The sequence below is a fragment of the Scardinius erythrophthalmus genome, assembly GCF_964197995.2.
Source record: "Scardinius erythrophthalmus genome assembly, chromosome: 19".
Classification (NCBI taxonomy): Eukaryota; Metazoa; Chordata; class Actinopteri; order Cypriniformes; family Leuciscidae; genus Scardinius; species Scardinius erythrophthalmus.
This window is the reverse complement of record NC_138239.1, coordinates 25709281-25731182: the sequence shown is the minus strand read 5'-3', so window position 1 is coordinate 25731182 and position 21902 is coordinate 25709281. Positions and strand designations below refer to the sequence as shown.

General features: G+C 38.6%; 2 protein-coding genes across 4 annotated transcripts in view; one reads left to right on the top strand and one right to left on the bottom strand.

The window, feature by feature from the left end:
- Nucleotides 1–14476, top strand: part of kif26ba (kinesin family member 26Ba) — a 56397-nt gene extending 41921 nt beyond the window's left edge. For 2 of the 3 annotated variants that reach the window (XM_081394258.1, XM_081394257.1), the window contains 8 exons: nt 521–783; nt 2787–2970; nt 4519–4678; nt 6428–6599; nt 6708–10125; nt 11103–11305; nt 11392–11542; nt 12467–14476. In XM_081394258.1, coding sequence (XP_081250384.1) covers nt 521–783; nt 2787–2970; nt 4519–4678; nt 6428–6599; nt 6708–10125; nt 11103–11305; nt 11392–11542; nt 12467–12615 — 4700 coding nt within the window. In that variant the 3' untranslated portion in view covers nt 12616–14476. Of the gene's footprint in view, nt 1–520; nt 784–2786; nt 2971–4518; nt 4679–6427; nt 6600–6707; nt 10126–11102; nt 11306–11391; nt 11543–12466 lie in introns of those variants that run through there. The other variant, XM_081394259.1, reaches the window with a different exon arrangement.
- A 4239-nt stretch (nt 14477–18715) lies between these two features.
- smyd3 (SET and MYND domain containing 3) overlaps nt 18716–21902 on the bottom strand; it is a 195882-nt gene continuing 192695 nt past the window's right edge. The window contains exons 11-12 of the mRNA XM_081347483.1: nt 20841–20949; nt 18716–19404 (exon numbers count right to left, since the gene is read on the bottom strand). Coding sequence (XP_081203609.1) covers nt 19303–19404; nt 20841–20949 — 211 coding nt within the window. The 3' untranslated portion in view covers nt 18716–19302. The remainder of the gene's footprint in view (nt 19405–20840; nt 20950–21902) is intronic.

Below are 21902 nucleotides of genomic sequence, written 5' to 3'. Positions count from 1 at the left end.
TGGTCCTGCGGGTGAACCTGCTTTTAATGCCCAGTGCTGCCCACATGGCATATGTGCTTACTCAACCACACTACGGCATATGGCAAATGTCAGCGTACTTTCAAACAAAGGGCTTTTCTGGAAATAAGAACCCATTAAGGCAGACAAAACATTCGTGTGATTAGGCATGGTACATTTTCAGACTATATTTATAAGCACGATTACATTAATCTTGTCAATTTTCCAGCTGTAATGGATTTTTAATTGTATTGGAATGTGTTGGAGTAGCGTGTATGTGACATCTGTCACTGTGGTTTATGCCAGAGTGCTGGTCTGGAAGCTAAATATCACATTAGAAAGTGTGAAATAGACCACACATATTGGTGTAATGCTCTTGAGGCCAAACAGACACCATGGCTTTAGCACCTGACCTATTTCTACTGTACTGTTTCAGTCTACGCTTGCCAATCATTCATAATGCAAGGAATGTGAATGTATTCAAAGCAATCCATCGTCAACTTGGTTCTTGGTCTTGTTGCAGGCAAATCCTACACTATGATTGGCAAGGATGATTCCATGCAGAGTTTCGGGATTATCCCGTGTGCCATCTCCTGGCTATTTAAATTGATCAACGAGTGCAAGGAAAAGACGGGTGCACGTTTCTCCGTACGAGTGTCGGCCGTGGAGGTCTGGGGAAAAGACGAGAACCTGAAAGATCTGTTGTCAGAGGTGGCGACAGGCAGTCTGCAGGACGGCCAGTCTCCAGGAGTCTACCTCTGCGAGGACCCCATCTGCGGGATGCAGGTAAAGTCATTAATGTTGTTCACATTTCTTTAATTATACAGTATATTGTTCATGTAAAGGATTGTTCATTTAATCACTGATTGATGCTAAAATACCGTGAAAAATGTATGTTAATTTTATTCTAAATTCATTATGATGTAAATAACATAAGTCAAATGAAAGGTGAAGTGTGTAATTTTTTACAATGTTAAAATTTCTATTCCATTTTAATATGATTTCCCTAAAAATGTAAACAAGCAACTTTGTCTCAACCAATGTGTGGTTTTGGGGCCAGAGTTATTTTAGTATTATTCAGATACTATTACAGTATTCATACATATTTTGAATTAGCTTTTTATTTTTAATATTTTTTATTTTGTTTCAGGTTTTATTTTAATTTTAAAGTTAACATTTTAAAGAGAGGATTAGTCGAACAGAGACAACCCCTGTCTCTGTAATCCTCAGACATCTGCACTAATCTCATCTTGGACTGATACCTCACAGCAATGGATTGTAATGCCCTCACTTCTCCTGTTCCTATGACAGTCAGCCTTATCACACAGAGCACGCTTCAGACGTGATACTCAAGGCAGTGCTGACATGAAAATACTTTTTTTGCCCATAGCAAACAAATTTTTTTTTTCATACATTATGACTTAACTGAGCTGACAGTATCTCAATACTTTCTTTTATTTTCTCTAGTACTGTTAATAGAGGTTAACATATTTTTTGACTGATCGTTTTCTTCAAGAGCAGGTTGGCTGATATAGAGCCTATACACATACAGGGGTTGGACAATAACACTGAAACATTGGCCAAATATATTGTTGGAGGTTTCACTGATTATACATTCCATCAGTAAGAGCAGAGTGTGAAGGTTGAATTAGCAGAGCAATAGCATATCTGTACATTAAATAGTGCAATCCACACAACTAAAATGGGAGACAGAGTTCAAAAGAAGACAAACTGTTGGTTGCACATCTCGCTGGCTCATCTGTGACCAGGACAGAAAGTCTTTGTGCTGTATCGTGAGTCAGGGCAATGTCTGCATACCTCTACTTAGGGGACGAACCACATCCAACAGGAGTAACTGTGGGCTGTAGACAATGTGAAGCATGTATTGTTCTCTGATGAGTCCACCGTCACTGTCTTTCCCACATCCGTGAGAGTAACAGTGTGGAGAAGCACAAAGAGGTTTAACATCCGGACTGTTGCTGCCCAGAGTGAAGCACAGGAGTGGATCAGTGATGGTTTGGGCTGCAATATCATGACATTCCCTACTGTGCTTACTGAACCGTTCTGGAGGACCATGTGCACCTAATGGTTCAAACATTGTACCCTGAAGGGAGTGCCGTGCATCAGCGTGATAATGCACCAATACACACAGCAAGACTTGTGACAGAATGGTTTGATGAACATCATAGTGAAGTTTAACATCTCCCATGACCTGCACAGTCACCAGATCTAAATATGTTTGAGGCACTTTGGAGGACCGAGTCAGAAAAATGTTTTCCTCCACCAGCATCACAGTGACCTGACCGCTGTTCTGGAAGAGGAATGGCTTAAAATCCCTCTGGCTACTGTGAAGAACTTCAGTCTGTCATTCCCAAGATGAACTGATGCTGTTCAGCTGCAAAAGGAGATGCTGATGCTGTTTAGCTGCATACTAATAAATTATTAAACCAAGTGTTTTAGTTTCATTGTCCAAACCCTGTATATATGGCGATACACACTATTCAACAAATGCTGCAATTCAATTTATATTAATTTTTTCATATTTTCTAAATTAACTGGAAAATGAATCAATATCTAGGAATAATTTGAACTTGATAAAGAGCCAATCTCTTAAAATAGAGAAATTTATAGTTTAGGTAGCAGCTTCTTGATTCTGTAATCCTATTATGGTATTTTTCACAAATAAAGTCAAAATAAATGGCCAAACTGAACAACTTAGCTACTGATGCTGATAATAATGTTTAGATTACAAAGTCAGTACTGTTTCTCAGACAAAACTTTTTACACAGTTACAGAATCAGAGCGAGTTGCGCGCCCCTACGGCTGAGAAGGCCGCTTTCTTCTTGGACGCTGCCATTGCTTCACGCTACAGCAGTAAGCCAGACTATGATGAAGAGGAACACCGTAACTCTCACATGCTCTTCACCCTACACATCTACCAGTATCGAATGGAAAAGACCGGCAAGGGTGGAAGTGAGTATCATTATAAGCTAGATATAGTTTCAGTAGAGACTCAACAGGGGTTCTCAACTGGTTTTTGGTCTGTGACCTATCTTTTAGGTTTCAAAAATGTTGGTTATTGCTGGTTAAGGTTGGTAAGATACTTTTATGATGGATAACATCAGCATCTAAAACACAAAAAAAGTTGCTGATCGGCTGTGCTAGACTTATCAGCAATAATCTGCTCTATTCCACGGTTGATTTCAAACTTTCTCATTATACTTCCAAATGTTGCCAGCATGGTTTATAAATAGTCTGTTGCTGATAATCTTAGAGAGGGGTGTGATAACAGGAAAAAAAGTGCCATTGTTAATGTGAGATGTAGGATTTGATCTAAAAGCTGTCATGCTAAAGCTCGCTATTTCTGGAGAACATGCTAATTTCTCTTATCACAAAAAAATGTTCTGTTTGGCACAAGTGAGTCCTGCCTCCTTCCAAGAGTGAACAGAAAGTAAAACCAGATGTGTTAGCTTGGGCTTTTAGGGTATTTGGGTAAGTTGAATTAACTGTGTATAATGAAGCTAATGTAAGCAGAGTCATGAAATCCACTCTAGATGTTTCCATGATGAAGGTTAACTTACATAATAGAAACACATAGAGATGTAATGTTGCCATTTAAAATATAGGGTCATTATCCTCAATTTTATCCTAATAATCCTTCATTAACCTAATAGGTTTCAATAACACTTCATAATGGAATTAGATGGTCATCATGAGGTTTTTGACAGTTTATACCAGGGGTGTCCAAACTCAGTCCTGGAGGGCCACTGTCCTGCAGAGTTTAGCTCTAGCCTGCCTCAACACCCCTACCTGGAAGTTTCTAGAATGCCTAGTAAGACCTTGATTATCTGGTTCAGGTGTGTTTAATTGGGGTTGGAGCTAAACTCTGCAGGACAGTGGCCCTCCAGGAGCAGGATTGGACATCCCTGGTTTATACTGTCCTTTATATTTAAAGTTTCTTTACATTCTATTGCTTTTCCAGTTTCTTTGCAAGCTTGATATTTTCTTACTTTAACTAAGTAGCTATATAAATGTTTTAAAAATGTAATATTGTGAAATATTATTACTTTAAAATAATATTAATGTATTTTAAAATGTAACTTATCCCTGTGATGGCAAGAACTCCAGTCTTCAGTGTCACATGATCCTTCAGAAATCATTCTAATATGCTGATTTTCTGCTCAAGAAACATTTCTTATTATTATCAATGTTAGTGCTGTTGTGCTGCCTACTATTTTTGTAGAAAATGTGATGAATAGAAAGTTCAAAGGAACAGCATCTTAAATGTTTTTAATATCATCTTTGATCAATTTAATTTATTTATTTTAAAAATCAATCTTGGTTATGGTACTTAAATTGAGTCACTTAAAATTGTCACTATGGTGTCTGAACCATTGGCCTAGGCATAAAGTAGAATGTTATTAAATATATCATATCAGAGTTAAGAGATTGATGAATGTTAGAAACTCCTGTCAGAGTTTTCCTGTTCAGGCAATCTGACCGTGTGGCTCTTTTGCTTAGTGTCGGGAGGCAGGAGCCGACTGCATCTCATCGACCTGGGTAGCTGTGTGAAGGTTTTGAGCAAGACCCGTGACAGCACTACAGGACTCTGCCTCTCTCTTTCGGCCCTGGGGAACGTCATATTGGCCTTGGTCAATGGCAGCAAGCACATCCCTTACAAGTGAGACCTTTTCTTTTCACTTTTTATCTCACATTATATGATGTCAACAAAAACACATTGAGTTAAACTTTTCAGACGGATACTGTATGTTGTAACCTCAACGACAAGATTACGACTATACTGTGATGGGTGAAGTCATTCGGCAGTCGCTCGACTCATTAAAGATGCAACATGTTTAGTCTTAATATCTCTGATGCATGCCGTTAATTCTTCATGAAGACACCTCATATGAATAATATATGCAAACTGACATTTTCCAGGCTTTGATGTGAGCAGTTATTAGTGGATTATAATGCTACGTTGAATCTGCAGAGAGAATGTAACCTTTATAGTTCCTTAGGGGTAATAGCTAGGTGAATTAGCTTGTGCCAAGCAGCCATAGAGACAGATGCAGTTTCACATTCACTGGGATTCATCGAACATTCTTAACACAGACCATTTCTCTGCAACTGTTGTTTTGTTTCTTTTAAGCAGCATGTTAATTTCAGTTAAACAGACAACTTTTAGAAGGTGCCATGCATTTTCCAGCAGCTTTGTTTCATAAAAATTTGCAGCGCTTCCATTTAGCTCCCTCAAGGCACGTTTGCATTTTATGCTATGGCTCCCTAATTTAATCATGGCGAATTTACATTGCAAAGCATCATGGGGTTTAAGGCTGGCAACGCATCTGCTCTGGAGAGCCCAGATATAATTAGGGTTTACAGCCTTTTGGGAGGAATGCAGCATTTGCACAAGATAAATTGAATTAATATGCGTGTATCATAAATGAATATACAGTCACTAATTTTAGATAGTGATTTAATAAGAGCTAAATAGTATATTAACTGCCTATAATCTTTGTAATTGGCTGTTTTAACCTTAATGTCAAATCTAGAATATTGTTTTGAATTCTGAATTTTTTATCAATTTGGAATATATTAATTATTGATTTTACACTACAATGCATACAGTATATGGCACAATATTAGAAGTAATTACCAGAAACACTTTACTTGTGTTTCGTAATACATTTTTACAGTACATATTTTGCCAAGCGGTGAATGTTATCTTGATGGCATATCTCTGATAAATGCATGTTTGCTACGTCATGGTTAGTAAATTATGCTTGTATAATTTATGCTTAGTGAAATAATTTAATATTTTTTATCATTTATAGCTCAGCCATGTGTTCACTGTCTTATTAACCACTCAAGATTGACTACACACTTCACTAACCATATTTAAGCAAATCATCCAACATCAAACAAATTAGCACAGTGTCACTGTAATCACATTACTGTACACTCTGTTGCTGTTGTCCGTGACAATATTTTTCTTCAAATTATTGTATAGGTCATTGATTTCTGAGAACTGAACTTGCATGTGCATCGTAATGCTAGCTGACTCATCCTTGAAAAGCAGTTTTATATGTCACCTCTAATGGTTGCCATAGGGAAGGCAGACAGAACAGAAAATGCCAATCCAAGTCTCTCTTTCTCTCTCTCTCTAAATTGAATCAAAGAATGACCAAAAAGGTTCTATCCATTGTTATTAATAAGGATAATTTTAGAAGATTAGACTAATTGTTAAACGTGGTGCAGGTATTCAGTATAAAGTTGTTAAAAAGCCTTGGATGCTCTACCATTTTACAAATACAATTTGTTCTCAAAAGGGTTAACTCATCTTACAGTTTATGCATCTTCACTGTTATTTATCAGGTTACACAATTGGCATTCTGCACAAATAAACTAATGCCATTTTTGTTTACAGAGATAGTAAGCTAACCATGCTATTACGAGAGTCCCTGGGAAACATGAATTGTCGCACCACCATGATAGCCCACATTTCCTCGTCACCCAACAACTTCTCAGAGACACTTTCCACCCTTCAAATTGCCTCTCGTGTTCTTAGGCTGAAGAAGAAGAAGGCTAAAGTAAGCGTGGTATGACCCTGTCCTTTATTTTATTGAACTTTCTTTTAGTTTAAATAGATTCACCATTGTGTTTTATGTTTAGTTGTTTAAAATGCAGTAAAATGTTTTCTTTTGTAGCAATACACATCCAGTTCCTCTGGTGGTGAGAGCTCATGTGAGGAAGGAAGAATGCGTCGCCCAACACAGCTGAGGACCATCCATTCTAGAAATGTTGTTGATTCAGAGATGCCTCTGCTACACCTCTCCAGTGACCCTGAAGACTATTCCAGCAGCGAGCAGTCATGTGACACAGTTATCTACGTAGGGCCAAATGGCTCAGCTCTTTCAGACAAAGAGCTAACAGACAACGAAGGTCCTCCAGAGTTTGTTCCTATCATTCCATCCCTGCATAAAAATAAAGCAGATCTTGGCCAGGCTCCTTTGACATCACAACCATCTCAACAAGTTGTAGACCCACTAGCTCAGGCCTCACAGTCTGTCCAACCCTTGCAGACCATTCATCCTCAGCCACTTCCACCTTTGCCAGAGGAAGGTGCCGAGTCGGGTAAAAAGGAGAAGGACTGTCTTAAGTGTAACACTTTTGCGGAGCTACAAGAGAGGCTGGAATGTATTGATGGAAGAGAAGAGGTTACAAAATTCCCTTTTGAAGAAGTCCCTGACAACAGAGCTACCAAATTTGAGTCTGGCCATGGTCAAGTCGTTAAAGGGTGTAATCAATCCAGTTCTCCAAAGAGGATATCTGACCAGCAACTGGCGGAGATCCGTGAGGTGGTTGAAGAAGCAGAGATCGCTCAGTCAATAATTGAAAGCCTGACACAGTGTTCAACAGGCAGTTGTGGACTCTCAAGCAGCAGAAGTGTGACTGGTAGCAGTGGTATTGGGCAACTAACCCCTCTTCAGAGAGCCAAGAGCTCCAGCTTGCATGACAGCAGAGAATCCATCAGTGGTGGAAGCAGCAGTGAGAGTAAGCCTCGTCCTATGGGCTCCCCTCGATTGGGAATTGCCAGTCTTACTAAAACCTCAGAGTACAAACCACCATCCTCTCCCTCTCAACGCTGCAAAGTGTACACCCAGAAAGGAGTTATGCCTGGTACACCTCCTCACTCCTCACAAAATCTTAATTTAGACTATAGAAAGTCATCTACAGAGTCTTTGCTTAATCCAGAGTCTAGAGCCTCTCCAGTGGGGATGAGCCCACAGGTCTTAAAGAGATCTTCATCCACCAATAGCCTTGGATCAGCTGAGACACTGTGTGACGATGTTCCCCAGCTGCCTTTGGACAATAAGAAAGATGTGAAGGACAACACAGCCACAGTTATGCTGGAGCATCCTTTGGAACCCAATGGAGAGGATGAGCTGGTGTTTACCCTTGTAGAAAAGCTGACAATTAGTGGGATGATGGAAAATGGCAGACCAACAAGTATTATCAGTTTTAACAGTGACTGTTCGTTGCAGGCCATGGCATCTGGATCAAGGCCTGTTAGTATCATTAGTAGCATAAGTGAAGACCTAGAACATTATGCCACTGCTCCCTGCACTTCCACCGCCACTATCTCACAAGTCAACATTAATAAATTCCTGCCTCTCAGCAGGATAGAAGGGGACGTCCAGGCTAGTCGTCGATCCTCAATCAGCTCATGGCTGAGTGAAATGAGTGCTGGCAGTGATGGTGACCAGTCATGTCATAGCTTTGTTGCTCAGCAATGCTTTGGACAAGGTGAGGCACTAGCTGAAGACAGGCTTTTGGAAATTCAAGAAGAAGGTGACATTGAAGGTCTCCCTGAGTCAAATGGCCAAAGCAACTCAGAAAAAGGGAGTGATTCCAATACAACTGAAGTTAATGACAAAAACACAACTACTAAACACAAACTAGACAAACTGTCCTCAACCTTAGGTGTCTATGTTCCTTTTAAGACCAATATAACAACTCACCCATGTGCTGCTGTTAAGCCAATAGTTGTGCAGGACTTACTTACCAAAACGCTTCCAGTTAATGATCTCAAATCCCCACCTGCTCCAATCTCAAGTGAGATAAATTTTGATGACCCATGGATGAAAAGAGAGGGCAATGAAGAGACCAAGCCTTTGAACATGGTCTGTGATGTCAAATCAGAGAAGAGAACCTCTGAATCAGTGAAAAGGAAATGTCAATTCGACAAGCATAGCTCAAGTAATGAAGCAGCATGTTCCCCTGATTCCATGAACCGGGTGGTGGACGGCTGCGAGATGGTTTTCAATGCACCCGAAAGCATAACTCAAGTGTACTCAGCAGACATCCTCAGGACAGGTAGTCTCCCTCGTGCATGGCATCGCTTAAATAAGCAAGATGATCTGGAAGACCCTACATACCGGTACATGAGTGGAGAGTATAAAAGCCTTGGGGTTACCACCTCTACTCCCTGCAGTCCAAGAGCCACACTCGAAAGAAGAAGTTCCATCGGAAGGCAAGGTATCTTTGCCCGTCAGAAAGGAATCCCGCCATTGCCACCTGTAAGGAAGTCTAGCCTTGACCAGAGGAATCGAGCAAGTCCACAGCATAATCCAGGAAATGCTCAAAGCCCACACCAGCATCTATCTTTCCTTGGTGGCACACTTGAAGACTTGGGTGGTAAACATAAAGGACCAAATGTAGAGAGCAGCAGACTTTTCAGTGCCAAACTTGAGCAGTTAGCAAACAGAACCAATTCCTTAGGGAGGTCCCATGTTGCACATTATGACTGTCATTCCTTGGAGAGAGCCGAGAGTTTGACCTCTCTGGGCTCTAAAGGAGGAGTCACAAAAGACAGTACAATGCCAAGGGCAGGTAGGAGCATCACCCGTGGTTTGCTCTCATCACCCACCAATGGACCAAATGGCAACAACAATGTACTGCAGTCACCCAAAGCAAGTCAATCCAAAATCTCTGCAGTTAGCAAACTCCTTATGGCAAGCCCCAAAGCTCGAAGCTTATCAACCTCTAGCACTAAGATCCTAAGTTTCTCCACCAAGTCCCTCCCACAGTCAGTAAACCGGAGCTCAAGTTTGCCCCCCAACGGAAAGAACCAGAACCAAAGTTCATGGTCAACTCAGTCTCTAAGTCGCAACAGGGGGACAGGGCTTGTATCTAAGCTACCTTTAAGAGCAGTGAATGGACGAATCTCTGAGCTTCTACAAGGTAGCGCCAGCTCTCGCACTGCCCAAGGACGAGGAGCTTCAGACACCGAAGAGAGAGGAGCAGCAGTCCAAGGAGAGGAAAGGCCAGTGGTCCATACTTTACCCTCACCTTACAGTAAGATCACTGCCCCAAGAAGGCCTCACCGTTGCAGTAGTGGGCACGCCAGTGACAACAGCAGCGTGCTAAGCGGAGAGCTTCCTCCTGCCATGGGAAAGACTGCCTTGTTTTACCACAGTGGTGGCAGCAGTGGCTATGAGAGTATGATACGAGACAGTGAAGCCACAGGAAGCACATCATCTGCTCAGGACTCGATGAGTGAAAACAGTGGTTCTGTCAGCAGTCGCAGGAGCCTGAAGAATTCGAAGAAAAGAAGTAATACAGGTAAGCAAATATAACTAAATAAATAAATATAATGATTCAATACTTAAAATCCTGAATATCAACATCAAAAATTATTTGATGGCTCATCATGGCATTCATCTTTCTACATTTCAACAATACAAAGATCTATTAACAGCATTATTAATGAACTGTGCTCAACAAAAAAATATTGTACTACAAAGCTTGTAGGGCTCATTCCAGATTATAGTTGGAAGTAACATAACTATTTAAACAGATTTACTCCCTCGAATATGCTTGGATGATCTGTTATGATAAAGACTGATAGCAGTTGCTAAACTTAGCTGTAGGTGGTCGTTGAATATTTAGTGCTGCCTAAATTCCTGAATACACACCTCCTCTCCCGTTTCCTCAGGCAAAGAATTTTACCCTATTTCTCTGCACCCAAACATTTGCATGGTGGGAAGTTCTGGGAACACTGAAAATTTAAATCCTGGCTATGGAACAACAGACACAAAAACTGGAACTTGCAAATAAAATCAGTATTGTAAAAGGCTTTGCAAGGTGAAGGATATAAAAGCACAACTGCCATTCTTAACGTTCTCCTGAACTCAGAGCACAAAGTTTGACCTTTTCTGTGCTGTTTTCAGACTAACTGACAAGCTGAAAACATTAATATTACCTTGTTCATTGGTTCCAAATCAGATAGCATATCAGTAGACCTGGAACTGTCAATTTCTATGCAAATAGGGGAACCACTTCTGGCAAATTCCTCAGTGTAGACTTCGTTCTCCCAGACTGGTCAGATAAGATACTGTCCTGTCATTATCTCAGTGGTATTTTTCATTACACGGCTGCTCTGAACTGGTAGCAGTGCTGCTCCGTGTACTGTAGGTTAAACTTTGGCTCAGCACTGTGACACTTTTACACTTTTTTTGTCTGACTTACTTACAAAGCAACTTAAGATTGATAAAATGTGTTTACATAGTGGTCATGACATGACATTGTTTCATATCCAGGGTCCCAGAGACGCCGTCTAATCCCTAACCTCACCTTGGACACCTCCTCTCCCGTGAGAAAGCCGGTCATCAGTCCAGGGGTACGCTGGGTGGATGGTCCCCTCCGGCCCACACAGAGGGTTTTAGCTGAACCTTTTGAGATTAAGGTTTATGAGATTGATGATGTTGAACGTTTACAGAGGAGGCGAACCGTAGGCAATAAGGTAAGAAGAGTGAGCAGCAGGGTGTTTTAACAACAGTTCTTTTGAACATGGTATAGATGTCTCACTTATTGTGGTTGTGTCCCCAGGAAGTAATATACTTTAGTGCCAAACTGAAGATCTTGGAGCATCGGCAACAGAGAATCTCAGAGGTGCGGGCCAAATATGATTGGCTGAAGAAAGAACTGGAGCAAACCAAACAATATCTGATGCTGGAGCCAGAGAAATGGACCACTGAATGTAAGTGATTTGCACACTTTGGGTTACAGTCAATGTTACTTTATTGAACTGTTTCTAGTGCAAGAAATGACAGCCATATACTGTATGAATTAGGGGTTGCATAGACTAGTTGACTTTAATGCTCTGCCATGACGCTTTAAGCTTGACATCGACTAGTCACTGATAATGGTCTATAGAGGGCGCAACGGGATAAGAAATCCTTGAAGTCCACTTTTACGCTCAGTTTGCCAGTAGCCATTATCACCCTGTAGCCCAAGGCTGGTTGCCCACTGAAGCTAAGCAGGGCTTAGCCTGGTTAGTACCTGGATGGGAGACCTCCTGGGAAAACTAGGTTGCTGCTGGTGGAGGTGTTAGTGAGGCCACTAGGAGGTGCTCACCCTGTGGTCTGTGTGGTGGGCATTCTGGCGCAATATGGCTGCAGTCAAATCATCCAGGGGTGCGTTTCCCGAAAGCATCGTTAGCCAACTATGATCGCAATGTCCATTGAACTCTATTGGTAACGACGGAACTTGCGACCATAGTTGGCCAACGATGCTTTCGGGAAACGCACCCCAGATGGATGCTGCACATTGCAGGTGGTGGTTGAGGAAATTCCCTCTATGTAAGACGCTTTGAGTGCTAAGAAAAGCGCTATATAAATGTAAATGACAAATAAATGCATACTCCGAGAGCGCTCCACAAGATATGTTTGATTATACCATCTGGATGCTCAAAATTAATCGGGTGAATGCACATTTGTTCATTAATGATGTCATCAGCCACAGGTCGGTGTCGACTCGCCTTTAATCACATAAATGTCGACTTGAAATGAAGTATGAATATTTCAATAAATAGTTGTGTAACCTGCAGGCATTGTAAAATGTTGATTATGACAAAAATACTAGTGTGGTGGTCAGTTAACATCCTTTTCCTTCACTTTTGCAGTTGACCTTCAGCAGACATTTGAAGTGGACTCTCTGGAGTACTTGGAAGCTCTGGAGTTTGTCACGGAACGACTGGAGAACCGGGTCAACTTCTGCAAAGCTCATCTGATGATGATCACGTGCTTTGACATCACCTGCCGGCGACGGTAAAAGATTTGCCAAGTATTATGGACAATTGGAAGTGGAAAAGGCTCAGCAGAGTGTATGTGAGCAAGTTACAAAGTTCATCACAACAATGATGGCTGAAATTAATGGGAAAATATAAAGGCTTAATATTTTTCTAAAATGGATTTTGGTGGGGAACAGAAAACGCTGGACTTGGAGAGTTGACGAAAAGAAAGAAAAAACCTTTGTCCCACAAAGCTGGATGAGCACTTTGGAACTTTGGAATGTTTGTTAAAATGGCTTGCTCGCTTGCTGTGAACAAACAAATTATATTACCATATGTGGATAAAAGAACAAGTCGTTAAAGAAGATGACTGAAAAACAGAACAAAAAGGACGACAAGTGCCTTGTGAACACTTCAATATCTTGGAAATCTATGGAAAAAAAAATCCATATTTGTGTACAGATGGTGCTAGCCTAAAAAAAAAAAACATGCATACAAACAAAAAAAAAGTTTAAAAAGTAAAGAGAAAAAGAAAAAGAAAACACTGCTTGTTAAATGATGTGTTTAATCTCTTTGATTCTGTCTCGGTATTTGTATTGTCAGACACTAGTCACATTCAACATGAACCGTTACGTGTGTTTTATATTATTTTTTGTATTCTTGGACACACTGAGACCACATAGAGTGTTTCATATTCAATGAAATAGCACAGCACGATTTCTAGAAGAATGATTCTGGCGTTGGCTCATTGATTTTTCACATCCCCTGCGGTTATGTTGGCATTTTCAGCAATGTGACGCCTCTGGGCTGGGCAACTTCAGCGTGTCACAGTTGAGAGGCGAGAAGAATCCTCAGTCTGGCAGGACCAACAAGGATCTTTAATATTGGTAACTAAAATAAAGGCTTTTTGCGGCATGCCAACTTCTTGGACATTTTTAATTGGCTTCTGCAAACGAAAAACTTCCCTAAATGATGGTTTTCATCAAATACAACTCATTGAATTTAGTCTGTTGTATTGCATTCCAGATCAGATTGGTGCATATGTCTGGTCATTGGCCTTCTCTCTATGTGGTCTCATTGTCTGCTGACACTTTGGTACAGTATAAATCTGTTTATATATATATATACAGTATATATATGGTGCTTGAGACAGTTTCAGCTCTAAACGTTTATAGATGAGTACATAGCCTGTTTCTGGTACTAACTAAAGACTTCATACGCTTTTCCATTCCCGCTTCACTCCTCTTCCCTGACCCCTGCCAAAGCAAAGGGAAGCGACGTTCCTGCTGCCCTTTTGAGCTTTTGGCAATGTAATGAATGAAGGATATTATTTATTTTTTACCTCAGGAGGCCTGTATGACAGAGATGCTTATATTCTATAATTTATTTAGCCTGCAAAAGCACTATGCATTAAACTTGTACAGTTGCTAAATTCATGCCATATATATAAAATATACTATATTTCACTTTTGTTCTTCTTTATATATTATATAGTTGTTGTTTTTTTTTTAAACACCTATCGCCAAATCATGTGAGATGAGAGAACCCGTCATTTCCATGTTTATTCATAAAATGTTTCATTACAACCTTCGGCATCTGTGGATTGTTCAACTGATACATTGTGTGATATGCAGTACAATGTTAAACGAATATCGTCTTTAATGCGCTTTAATGTTCAAGAACACGGTTGCGAAACTAAGATCTCGCCTCCTTTCAGTAGGTCATGTGAATAGAAAGGAAAAACAAAAAAGACTGAGAGATGTATGATTGAAAAAGTTGTCAACATATTGCTTGATGTTAACACTGCGACAGTCGGCATGATTTCTTATGCTATGGGGAAAAACAGAGCTTGAGTGAGAGTTTGATCGACATACAGACTGATGTAAATAAAGGACGTTTTGGAATCTGCATTCTTTTTCTGCTTTATTCTGCACAACTAATTTTCAGTCTAATCTTCTCTTAGTTGTTTTCTCAGCTACTATAAAGGTTTTTTTTCACCACGTTTTTGTACAGGTGCAATCTGCAGCATGAAACTTCTGCTTTTCGATGGAATTGCTTATAAAAAGGAATGAAAGCAACCTTTAGTCTGTCTGTTTTATTCAGTTATTATTTTAATTCAATATACGCAGTTTCATATTAGACACCTCTTCAAACAGATATGCCTGATCCTCGACGCTTGCAGACAAGATGGATCTTTATCACCTTTTAATGAACAGGCATCATCCAGAGATGCAGTTTGATAGAAAATCATATCAGACGTCAGAGAAACACAGGAGAGTTTATGAGCTTTATAAGTGTATGATAATTCACTCTACACCTGACAGGACTAATACAGAAAATAACATCTTATCAGTGATCCTGATGTTTAATGTGAAAGACCTTATTGTAATAATAAAAGTAAACTGATTTCTATAACCTGTACCTATTACCTCTATTACCAGAATAGAAATAGATATTTCTATTCTGATATCTTACCTGTGATATTCTCCTGTGTGTATGTAATAATTTGCATATTCACAGAACCGCGTATACATTCAAGCTATTTTAGGGCGTGACATTTTTATCAAGGAAAAAACGTTTAAATATGTTATTTTGGTGGTCAAAGATGAGTTTTAAGGGATAAAATTATTGACTACAGGGGAACTTTAAGGAAAATTCTAATGACCCTACAAGTTCAAATATAAGGGAAGAACAAAACTTAAGCACATTACCTAATTATTTGACCAAAAATGGCAAACTACAGCTACGTTTTGTTTTGGTTAGATAAAAAAAACTAAAAAGTTCACAGGAAAAACGCATACAAATTATGTCTGCACAATTTGGAATGGTTTATTGCGATATGACTCCAAGCACATACAATATTACTTTTTTTTTTTATATATATATTTTTTAATAATGGGTGATGTCAATTTTCCTAGGCCAGACACCACTGTTGGCCACTACAGTATATGTAGTGATTGTAAAACCTTACTTTATTTAAAGGGGGGGGGGGTGAAATGCTCATTTTCACTCAATCTCCTGTTAATCTTGAGTACCTATAGAGTAGTATTGCATCCTTCATATCTCCAAAAAGTCTTTAGTTTTATTATATTTATAAAAGAAAGATAGGCTGTACCGAGTCTTTCCGGAAAAAAACGAGCGGCTGAAGGCGGGCCGTGTGGGCGGAGCTAAAGCTGTGCTAACGCGCCGAGCTAACAACACACAGAGACATTTGAAGCAGTTTTACTCACCGCCCGGTTCCAACCACGACCGCGAACCTTTATCATTGTGACTGCTCGATCCTTAAGCATTAGACGATCTGCAAATCCGTCGATCTGGGCTTTGTTTATAAAACAATCATCGTCGAAATGCAGGGAACAAACAGTCTTGCACAACCTCCGTTGATGCTCTGAAAAAACAAACTCCATCCACTGCTCCCTTAATGCCGGGTTCTTTGGGAATCTGTGCAGGGTTGTCTTGCCCTGGCAACCAAAAACCCACTTCTTTGGTGACATTGACTTCCCTAAAGCCGAGCATAGTGCTTTGATGGGCGTACTGCTTTCGCTCTCTCGCTCTGGTCTACGAGTGCGCGCGCGCCCGCGTCCTTCCGGAGAAGTGCCCTTAGGACCCGTATAAGGAAATTCCGCTACATCTGACGTCACACATGCCCATACTCGAAAAAAACTTTCCGAAACTTGTGACAAACCGGAAGGAGCATTTTTGGAACAGAAATACTCCTTCAAACGTACAATTTATTTTTTAAACTTTGTCCATGTTTAGCATGGGAATCCAACTCTTTAATAGTGTAAAAAACTCAGTATGCATGAAATAGCATTTCACCCCCCCTTTAAGTAAAAGTATGCAAGATTTTTGGTGAAATCGGACTCAGAAGGTTCATGGTTGGACTCGTTCACATTTTGTGAGAAATGATGTCATTGGCTCAACAAAGGATAGGACTGCTGACAACTCGCCGCTCTATACCAACTTCCTCTATTTCCTCTTAAGCCCCATTCTATCCAACAGAAAGATGTTATCTCCATCTCAGAGAAGTGCACCTCCAAAAGCTGTTTGCTTTAGTTGACAGAGTTATGAGAAGCGAGGATGGTGGTATGAGACGTGTAATCCCCATCTATCTGTATCCAGACACTCATGAGGGTTAGAGAGATTTAGCAAACATAACTTGCTGAAAAAATGTCCGGATAAACAGGCTACTGACAAGCAAAAGTGTCACCCGTGCTGATCCAGACTGTTATTAATACATACTAGAAACTTCCAGGCTGGTGTGTTGAGTTAAACTCTGAACTAGACATATATAGATTTTTAGTAATAAGCTGTGGTCAAGCTCAGACACAAACTTAATTGTGTTTTATTAATGGTGTTTTACCGCCAAAATGACATCACTTCCTGAGGATGATGTCATTAACAAAAGCCAGTCCTTTAAATAGTTGTGTTTGACTTGAAGCGGCGCTGCGCAGGCATACTTTGTATACTTTCAAAACACTTAAGAAAATATTTTCTTTGAATCATTTTGATTAGTGAAACACCTGGAATATTTCTTCATAAAATGCCAGTTTTTCTTGTTAGCATATAAATGGAAACATCTGTTCAAACCAAAGTACTGAAATTATTCAAATTATCCCTTAACTGTGATGATTGTGAAAACTAATATGACTGATTTCATATTTTATACAATATATCAGGTCATATGATGGGGACATGGACATTTTACTGAATTGTAGGAATGACCCACATTACAAATCAAGGATTGAACTGTAATAACACATTCCAGATGGTAAAAGAAGAGCTTAAAAACACAAAGCAGCTGCCAAATATGTTTATGAAATCTGAGCGAATGGGACTGTTTGGTCAGAGATTGAAGTTAATGATGAGAAACTGAAGCACAAATCTCTGTGTGTGTGTGTGTGTGTGTGTGTGTGTGTGTGTTGTTCGGAGCGGTTCTTAAAGCACAACAGTTATTCCTGAAAAGGTGTTGCTTTTCACAACAGTTGATCATGTGATAATGTGCTAATGGATATTCCTGGGTTTGTTCCAATCAACACGCCTGAATTAAAAAATGTCCTTGACTTTCAGTTTTTGTTTCCATTAGAGCTTCTGTAGAAATACTGTTTAAGTCTTGGTTACGTTCAGACTGCAGACAAAAGTGGCCCAAATCAGATTTTTTATTTTTCCCTCGTATGCGACTCTGATCAGTTTTTTTCATAAGAGTGTGAACAGCACAAACAAAATGATCTTTTCAATTCTGATTTGGGTCACTTCCGTATTTGGTCCTAAATCAGATAAAGATCTGATGTTTTGCAATGCAGTCTGAACAGTCATATCAGAATTCATGAGACTTTTACAGCACTCTAGATCAACATTCATCACAATTCTGAAAAATAAAATAAAATCGGATCTGAGCAATAAATCAGAATTGCGCAATAAGGCTAGCATTGTGAACGTAGCGGCACATAGAGCTTAAAACGGCAGTCTGAAATGTCATATTTCAATCAGTGCTGTTAACTAAAACTAAAAATATTCAATATAATTGCCGGCAACTGAAAAGAAGCCGAAATAAAATACAATTTTAAATATTAGATGAAAACCCTAAACTTAATAATTAGAAAATCAGAAATGTTGCCTGGGCAAGTAAAAGTTGAAATGAAAATAAATAGAACTAGTTCTGGGCAATGATTAATCGCATCCAAAATAAAAGTTTGTGTTTACATAATTTATGTGTGCACTGTGTATGATTATTTTATATGTTTAAATACACAAATATGCATGTATGTATTTAAGATTTTTTTTATTGATATATATATATATACGTTTTTTATGTTTAAATATAATATAAATTATGTATAAATATATATACAAGCAAATATTTCTTTAATATATACTGTACATTCAAATGTATGTATTTATATATACAAAATAATTATACACAGTACACACATATATTATGTAAACACAAACTTTTATTTTGGATGCGATTAATCGCAATTAATCGTTGCTCAGCACTATAAAAACAACCTAATTAAAATGACAAAAGCACATAACATAATTATTAAAACTTAAACTAAGATTAAAAATTAAAAATATGAAAATAAAAGCTAATTCAAAATAAATAAAAATACTATAATAGTATATAAATAATACTAAAATAACACTTATTTTAATAATTTTATTTAAAAAAGTGAACAGAACAACATGAAACATATTAATGTGGCAATTCACTTAATAATCAGTCAGATGCATTTAGATAGTAATATGATATCAAACTTATCTCTTTGAGAAACTAAAAATATGCAGCTACTGTACAAATCAAAAATGGAGTGATCCAAATTGTTCAGATTTTGCAATAGATGCATATACTGCACATTTACCCATCTATCAGCACATTTGAAAGCTGACACTTTCTTTAAGTTTATTATTTAGATTTAGCATACACTTTGGATTACGTGTTAAAAGTAAACGGGTCCTGGGGGACAGCCGGTGGAGCCACTCTTCTTGGAAAAATATAAAAAAATATGGGAATGGAATGAAAAAGCATGGCAGTAATGTTGCTTTTTTCCCTTTGGCAAGCGGAGTAGAAGAAATTGTAAGCCAGCTGGTTTGATACACAGGGGCACAAAAGCAGGTGGCAGACACAAGCATCCTAAAACAATCCATTTGAGAGCTAATACAGCGGCGGGTTGATTGACAGCCAGCGTGTCAGAGTCAGTCTTCATATGATGACGCAGGGGTTCAGTCTAGACTTCACCCAGCTCGGCCTGGCACTCGCTCAGTTTTCTCCTCACCTCATCAGTCAGGACATGCTCTGTCCCGTGGGTCACCTTCATGATGTCATAGGCCTGAAGAGAGAGGGGGCGAGAGGAAGAGAGACGGTCGAGTTAAACCATTGTCACGTGAAGGAAGAAGATTAATTTACAGGATTGAAACGGGAACTGTGAGAGTCCAAAGCTATCTGTCTGTCCATCCATCCATCCATCCATCCATCCATCCATCCATCCATCCATCCATCCTCCGTCTGTCCGTCCGTCCGTCTATCTGTCTGTCTATATACAGTGCTATGCATAAGTTTAGAAACCCACGCTAAAGTTGACTAAAAAGAGGAATAAAAAAATCATCTTTTGGAAATTGAACTTAATGCCTTAATTTAAAAAATTTGGAAAAATCCAACCTTTAAGGACACCAATTTTCTTTGTGAATGAATAATGTATCGTAAATAAATAAATGTTCTTCCTTAAAATACAGGGTGCATAAGTTTGGACACCCCTATGTTAAATTCCCATAGAGCCAGGCAGATTTTTATTTTTAAAGGCCAGTTACTTCATGGATCCAGGATACTATGCATCCTGATAAAGTTCCCTTGGCCTTTGGAATTAAAATAGCCCCACATCATCACATAGCCTTCACCATACCTAGAGATTGGCATGGAGTACTTTCCATAAGATCATCTCTCAATGCAAATCAAACTAGCTATTAGGCTAACTGAAATAAAACCATGCCAATCTCTAGGTATGGTGAAGGCTATGTGATGATGTGGGGCTATTTTAATTCCAAAGGCCAAGGGAACTTTATCAGGATGCATAGTATCCTGGATCCATGAAGTAACTGGCCTTTAAAAATAAAAATCTGCCTGGCTCTATGGGAATTTAACATAGGGGTGTCCAAACTTATGCACCCTGTATTTTAAGGAAGAACATTTATTTATTTATGATACATTATTCATTCACAAAGAAAATTGGTGTCCTTAAAGGTTGGATTTTTCCTAATTTTTTAAATTAAGGCATTAAGTTCAATTTCCATAAGATGATTTTTTATTCCTCTTTTTAGTCAACTTTAGCATGGGTGTCTAAACTTATGCATAGCACTGTATATATATATATATATATATATATATATATATATATATATATACACACACACACACACACACACATATTACATTATTAATAAAACTATTGATGCCTTTTAAAATTTCTGTCAGCAATTTGATAAAAACCAATAAGGGCTATTATTCTTTTGCCAACAATCTCTAAGTTTCAAGATAAAACTTTTTTTGTCCTTATTTTTTCCATTTGCATATAGTCTGGCCGTCTCTGACTGAGCTTTGAAACAGAAAATCTAATGGAACATCAGCAGACAGACGGTAAAGTCCGTGCGGAGACATCCATACCACCGTTTAGACAACAATCTGACAACTGTGAGCTCGAGTGCAGGGTCTCATTACAGCCCTGATCTCTCTGGAGTGTGTTATAGGGCCAAAGATCATCTGATAACAGACCTGTGTGAAGCTCCCGTGAGCCTCCTTCAGTCGGGCCAGGTAGTGCTGCAGCTTCCCCACACGCAGCAGCTCCACCGCTCGCGACGGATGAGGGTCGGAGAAGTACAATCTGGGGGACGAAACAGAAGATCATTTCTAGCATTGGCAAAATAAATGGAAACAATGTGAGCTTTCAATTGGCCATTTTGAGGTTTAGTGTTTAAAGATCTTGGCTACTGACCATGAATGGTTCAAACTCTAGAAAGAGAGTATCATGACCTTCCACCAGAAGTATACACACTCAACGTGATTTTAGTGATTTACCAAAATTGTAGTGCAATCTCAGTCCTGGAAGTTCGACTACACTAGAATATTATCTTACAAAGATTTAAAGTCTATGCTAAAAAACAAAAAATTGCTTGATAATTGAAATAGAGCTAAAATAAAATAAAATATAAATATTAGATGAAAAACTTAAAAAACAAAACAAAAAAAAACTAAACTTAATTGAAGTAATAAAATTACTAAAGCTAAAACCAACATAAAAATGAATTAAAGCTAAATAGAAATATGTATAAGAAACTAAGAAAATTACTAAAACTTAATATAAAAATAAAAGCTAATTCAAAATATTAATAAATACTATAAATAGTTAAAAATAGCACTGCCTTAACAATTGCATGCCCAAAAAATATAGGCCTACATTTAAAACATAAAATACTAATTTCATTTATTCATTTAATAAGTAATAAAAATCAATTCAAATATAAAATATTTTATATTGATATTATTAATCAGTACTGTTTTGCAATTTCACATGCAGGAAAAATTAAGCACAGAACATTTTAATCTGAGTAGAAAAGATGAATAATTGTTCAGTACCTTTAAAGCCTGCAGTAAAAAAAAAATAATAAAAAAAAAAATAACATAAGTTCTGATATGATCTGCTTCTAATACTGGCTTAATCAGAGAGATGCCAGTAATTAGAAACTTTATTATATAATTATCAATATGGTCACCAATATATTATATACCATCATGGTAAACGTAATAGTAAACTTCTGTTCACACCAGGGAAACTGT